Source organism: Arachis duranensis, chromosome 9 (genome assembly GCF_000817695.3).
Source record: "Arachis duranensis cultivar V14167 chromosome 9, aradu.V14167.gnm2.J7QH, whole genome shotgun sequence".
Classification (NCBI taxonomy): Eukaryota; Viridiplantae; Streptophyta; class Magnoliopsida; order Fabales; family Fabaceae; genus Arachis; species Arachis duranensis.
In genome coordinates, this window is record NC_029780.3 from 100,556,491 (window position 1) to 100,563,205 (window position 6,715).

At 39.3% G+C, this 6,715-nt stretch overlaps 1 protein-coding gene across 1 annotated transcript in view; it reads right to left on the reverse strand.

The window, feature by feature from the left end:
• Window positions 1–1,775: 1,775 nt before the first annotated feature.
• The window catches only part of LOC127741592 (protein BOLA2-like), a 7,364-nt gene continuing 2,424 nt past the window's right edge, over window positions 1,776–6,715 (reverse strand). Inside the window, exons 2-3 of the mRNA XM_052254347.1 lie at window positions 2,097–2,119; window positions 1,776–2,011 (exon numbers count right to left, since the gene is read on the reverse strand). Coding sequence (XP_052110307.1) covers window positions 1,813–2,011; window positions 2,097–2,119 — 222 coding nt within the window. The 3' untranslated portion in view covers window positions 1,776–1,812. The remainder of the gene's footprint in view (window positions 2,012–2,096; window positions 2,120–6,715) is intronic.

Here is a 6,715-nt window from a genome sequence, read left to right on the forward strand (position 1 = left end):
AACTTCTCAAATCCAACATTAGACATGTACTAATTCTTGCAAAATATAACTTGCTCTGACTTGGATCCGCCAATGGACCAGCCTCGAGAATTAATACATAAGATCTTCCATTTCCGCCAACAAAAAGAACCAGACCCTCATATCTAACATCATGACAGATTTTGACTCATTATACATAAATCAAGATATAAGTTTATATCTTCAGAAATACAAAACAAAGTAATTATTTATTCGGTATCTAGTACCTGTCAAGAGTGGAGCCTAGAGGTAGAGAAAGCTTTTTGGACAGTTCCACAAACCCTCCTCTAGTGAAGACATACCCTAAAAGTAACAACAAAAGAATATATATGGTCAAAACTCGAAGGAGAATTTTTGAAATCCCTATTTACACTAAAAATAGTAGCGTATGAATCTTCTCTTGTAAGCAATGCAACCAACCAGAGATTTTCTCATACTTTCTCTTGGACCTTCAAATTGTATTACCTCACCACCTTCCCCTGAATTTGATTTTCCACCTAATCTATTCACTGCAATTGCAATTGATTCATGAGTTTCTCTTGAAATAGCTCCAAGAGACATCCCACCAATGCACAATAGCTGAAGCAGGTTCAACCTTCCCTACAGGTATTGAAGCATGATCACTTTTGAACTCAAGAAGTTCATGAAGAACCTGCAATAAAAAACAGAGATCTCAAATAACATTTTGGGTAATAAAATGCAAGATAAAGGCAGAAACTAGGATCTTTAAGACTCACATTCATAGGTCGGTTAGCCAAATGCAAAGACATATAATCACCAATAATTATCCTAGATCAATATGCATTCAACTAAAACAAGAATCAATGATCTTTCTACCCAGCCAAAACCAAGCCTACTTGCTAATTAGCTTACAGTCACATGCATTCAACTAAATCAATTAAATAAGAATATCCTACCAGAATGTCAACATGGTTCCAGAGAAAATCAACATAAATCAGAAGCAAAATGAAAAAATGGAAGAGAAACTCACATTTTCTTCTCCTTTGGAGGCAGAGATCAAAATCCAGAAACAGGGGAAAGATTGAAGCTTCTTGCTGTTGTTCAAAAGCTGCTGCTGCTGCATCATCTTTTAGATTCTGACAAAGAAAAGAAGATAGCTATAACTTCACATCAAATATCAGAGTACACCATATATATATAGTAATCTAACTATGGAAAGAAATGCATGCTTTCTTCAAAAATTACCTGAATTTCCACACGAAGGGCTGTGATTTCCTCATCTCTCCCATCCTGTGTTTATTTGCCAACCTTGAGAGCAGCCTATAACAATAAATAAATAAAAAGATTGAGTATTCCACAAAATTCTATCTCTCAATATAATTGAGTATTCCGCGAAGGGGCTGTGATTTCCTCAGTTCATATTTCTGCCACATATGATATGATTAATATCCATTCTTCTGGCATACCTCTCTTTGTCGCAAAGCAGCTTCCTTCCTACATAAATAGCAAACAAGCTAGCTTATCTGCTCAGAAGTTTGGTTTCTAGGGATACACCTTCTCTAAGAGAAGCAACCTGCCAAAATTAAAATGAACAAGGACACGAAAAATCAGCAAAGGTAGCACAAGGTGTACCAAACACAATGTGCTTTAGAATCAATATAAACCAGACCCACTCTTAATATAATTAATCTGCATTCATTGCATCACCACTTACTACTAATCTAATCTATTCTAAACTGCTCATTACTCATAACTAATATACTAACCTTGTTCATGTTGAGAACACTAATATTCTTATTTATACCCTATTATTGTAACTGAAAAGACATGATCCTAGGCAGCAGGATTTGCTTGGTTGGAGTCTTGCTGCAGCTGTTTCCACTGCTCTGGGGTGACAGCTTTCTTGACAGAGAGAGCATGAATCTCTTTCATTTCCTCCTCCAACGCAGCATTCACCATTCGATGCCTCTCCAGTAGTCTTTTGCCTTCAAATTCTTCTGATACAATCTCAACTACGAAACTTGCACCGCATCTGATACCGACATGAATTTTATTAGCTTTTCATCAACAAAACGGTTTAATAGCAAAAAATTCAAAGTAAGGTAAGTTTTTTTTACCCTCCAGATGTATCAATTACTTCCTAATATAGAAATATAAAAAGTGTAAGAAAATAAAAGAATGCCAAAATTAAGGGGATTGCTAGTGTGTAGATGAAAGATTCGTTCCATATATGTAGATGATACGTGTAGCAATATAAAGCAAGTAACATGTAGTGCATTATGCTAGAAAGAAACAAATTCTGCAATAATGGACCCACTAAAGAGTTAATTTACAGTGTGTCATATCACACTTATAATCATCATTAGGATTGAAGAAAAGATAATTAAGTGTATAATTTTTTTTTTATTTTGGGCCTTGGCTTCTGGTGCACGAAATTGTGATCATCAATGGCGCCATCAACATGGTACGCTCAATTGCAATCTCAACTCTTTATCACAACTTCGCACAACTAACCAGCAAGTGCACTGGGTCGTCCAAGTAATAAACCTTACGCGAGTAAGGGTCGATCCCACGGAGATTGTTGGTATGAAGCAAGCTATGGTCATCTTGTAAATCTCAGTCAGGCAGATTCAAATGGTTATGGAGGATTAATGATTAAAAGATAAATAAGACATAAAATAAAGATAGAGATACTTATGTAATTCATTGGTGAGAATTTCAGATAAGCGTATGGAGATGCTTTGTCCCTTCCGTCTCTCTGCTTTCCTACTGTCTTCATCCAATCCTTCTTACTCCTTTCCATGGCAAGCTGTATGTTGGGATCAAGTTCTTGAGTGTGAATGAATATCTTGGAACAAGAATAAGCTGAATTGAATAGAAGAACAATAGTAATTGCATTAATACTTGAGGTACAACAGAGCTCCACACCTTAATCTATGGTGTGTAGAAACTCCACCGTTGAAAATACATAAGAATAAGGTCTAGGCATGGCCGTGAGGCCAGCCCCATGATCTAAGATAGCATAAGACTACTCGAAGATAGCTACCCAGATGAAAATACAATAGTAAAAGGTCCTATTTATAGAGAACTAGTAGCCTAGGGTTTACAGAAATGAGTAAATGACGTATAAATCCACTTTCAGACCCACTTGGTGTGTGCTTGAGCTGAGCATTGAAGCATTTTCATGTAGAGAATTTTCTTGGAGTTAAACGCTAGCTTTTGTGCCAGTTTGGGCGTTTAACTCCCACTTCTGTGCCAGTTCCGGCGTTAAACGCCGGGCAGTCTTGAGCTGATTTGGAACGCCGGTTTGGGCCATCAAATCTTGAGCAAAGTATGGACTATTATATATTGCTGGAAAGCCCAAGATGTCTACTTTCTAACGCAATTGAGATCACGCCAATTGGGCTTCTGTAGCTCCAGAAAATCCACTTCGAGTGCAGGGAGGTCAGAATACAACAGCATCTACAGTCCTTTTTCAGCCTCTGAATCATATTTTTGCTCAGGTCCCTCAATTTCAGCCAAAAAATACCTAAAATCACAGAAAAATACACAAAATCATAGGAAAGTCCAAAAAAGTGAATTTTAAATAAAAACTAATAAAAATATAATAAAAACTAACTAAAACATACTAAAAATAATGCCAAAAAGCGTATAAATTATCCGCTCATCACAACACCAAACTTAAATTGTTGCTTGTCCCCAAGTAACTGAAAATCAAATAGGATAAAAAGAAGAGAATATACTATAAACTCCAAACTATCAATGAAACTTAGCTCCAATTAGATGAGCGGGACTTGTAGCTTTTTGCCTCTGAACAGTTTTGGCATCTCACTTTATCCTTTGAGGTTCAGAGTGATTGGCATCTATAGGAACTCAGAACTCAGATAGTGTTATTGATTCTCCTAGTATAGTATGTTGATTCTTGAACACAGCTACTTTATGAGTCTTGGCCGTGGCCCAAAACACTCTGTCTTCCAGTATTACCACCGGATACATACATGCCACAGACACATAACTGGGTGAACCTTTTCAGATTGTGACTCAGCTTTGCTAGAGTCCCCAGTTAGAGGTGTCCAGAGCTCTTAAGCACACTCTTTTTGCTTTGGATCACGACTTTAACCGCTCAGTCTCAAGTTTTCACTTGACACCTTCACGCCACAAGCACATGGTTAGGGACAGCTTGGTTTATCCGCTTAGGCCAGGATATTATTCTTGTGGGCCCTCCTATCCACTGATGCTCAAAGCCTTGGATCCTTTTTATTTTTACCCTTGCCTTTTGGTTTAAAGGGTTATTGGCTTTTTCTGCTTGCTCTTTCTTTTTCTTTCTCTCTCTCTTTTTTTTTGAATTCACTGCTTTTTCTTGCTTCAAGAATCATTTTTATAATTTTTCAGATCCTCAGTAACATTTCTCCTATTTCATCATTCTTTCAAGAGCCAACAATTTTAACATTTATGAACAACAAATTCAAAAGACATATGCACTGTTCAAGCATACATTCAGAAAACAAAAGTATTGCCACCACATCAAAATAATTAAGCTAGTTTTAAGGATGAATTCGAAATCATGTACTTCTTGTTCTTTTGTAATAAAAACATTTTTCATTTAAGAAAGGTGATGGATTCATAGGACATTCATAACTTTAAGGCATAGACACTAAGACACAATAAGACACAAACATAGATAAACATAAGCATAAAAATTCAAAAAACAGAAAAATAAAGAACAAGGAGATTAAAGAACAGGTCCACCTTAGTGATGGCGGCTTATTCTTCCTCTTGAAGATCTTATGGAGTGCTTGAGCTCCTCAATGTCTCTTCCTTGCCTTTGTTGCTCCTCTCTCATGACTCTTTGGTCTTCTCTAATTTCATGGAGGAGGATGGAATGTTCTTGGTGCTCCACCCTTAGTTGTCCCATGTTGGAACTCAATTCTCCTAGGGAGGTGTTGATTTGCTCCCAATATTTTTGTGGAGGAAAGTACATCCCTTGAGGCATCTCAGGGATTTCATGATGAGGAATCTCCTCATGTCCATGAGTGGGATCTCTTGTTTGCTCCATCCTCTTCTTAGTGATGGGCTTGTCCTCATCAATGAGGATGTCTCCCTCTATGTTAATCCCAACTGAATTACAGAGGTGACAAATGAGATGAGGGAAGGCTAACCTTGCCAAGGTAGAGGACTTGTCCGCCACCTTATAAAGTTCTTGGGATATAACCTCATGAACTTCTACTTCCTCTCCAATCATGATGCTATGAATCATGATAACCCGGTCTATAGTAACTTCGGACCGGTTGCTAGTGGGAATGATTGAGCGTTGGATAAACTCCAACCATCCCCTAGCCACGGGCTTGAGGTCATGCCTTCTCAGTTGAACCGGCTTCCCTCTTGAATCTCTCTTCCATTGAGCGCCCTCTTCACAAATGTCTATGAGGACTTGGTTCAATCTTTGATCAAAGTTGACCCTTCTAGTGTAGGGGTGTTCATATCCTTGCATCATGGGTAAGTTGAATGCCAACCTTACATTTTCCGGACTAAAATCTAACCATTTCCCCCAAACCATTGTAAGCCAATTCTTTGGGTCCGGGTTCACACTTTGATCATGGTTCTTGGTGATCCATGCATTGGCATAGAACTCTTGAACCATTAAGATTTCGCCTTGTTGAATGGGGTTGGTAAGAACTTCCCAACCTCTTCTTTGGATCTCATGTCGGATCTCTGGATATTCACTCTTTTTGAGTTTAAAAGGGACCTCGGGGATCACCTTCTTCATGGCCACAACTTCATAGAAGTGGTTTTGATGCACCCTTGAGATGAATCTCTCCATCTCCCATGACTCGGAGGTGGAAGCTTTTGCCTTCCCTTTCCTCTTTCTAGAGGTTTCTCTTGCCTTAGATGCCATAAATGGTTATGGAAAAACAAAAAGCAATGCTTTTACCACACCAAACTTAGAAGGTTTGCTCGTCCTCGAGCAAAAGAAGAAAGAAGAGAGTAGAAGAAGAAGAAAAATAGGAGATGGAGGGGGGCTTTGTGTTTCGGCCAAGGGGGAGAAGTAGTGTTTAGGTTGTGTGAAAATGAAGGAGTGAAGATGAGTTTATATAGGGGTGGAGAGAGGGGTAGGGTTCGGCCATCATGGGTGGGTTTGGGAGGGAAAGTGGTTTGAATTTGGATGGTGAGGTAGGTGGGGTTTTATGAAGGATGGATGTGTGTGGTGAAGAGATGTCCAATCAAGAACCAGCCATTTATCAATAAATATAGCCCTTCAGCTCATGGCATACACGGTACTCCCACCGTCATCCTCCATATCTCATATAATCATCGTTGATCATCATTGATCGTAACTTTTCCCCTTGCTTCACTCGCAAGTTACCACATCCCCTAGCTCCTTTCTCATTGCTAGGCATATCATAATGATTTAATACATAAGGGGTGAGATCGGAGGCTTAGAAGTATGAGATTTGGCTTTTAAAACTCAAATATCAACCTTGGCATGAAAACAATGCCACGCGTACGCGTACTCCACGCGCACGCGTGGATGGCCTTAAAAACTCATCGACGCGCAAGTGTCATGCACGCTAACGCGTGGATTAAAAATTTGCCAAATCGACGCGCACGCGTCAACCACGCGTACGCGGGGATACTCTCGTGCCCCAGGCACAAAGCTGGCACAGTTCTGGCATAACTCTCTGGAAAATGGCTGGGCATTGGGTGCAGCACATCCGGCGCGCCCGCGCACATCACG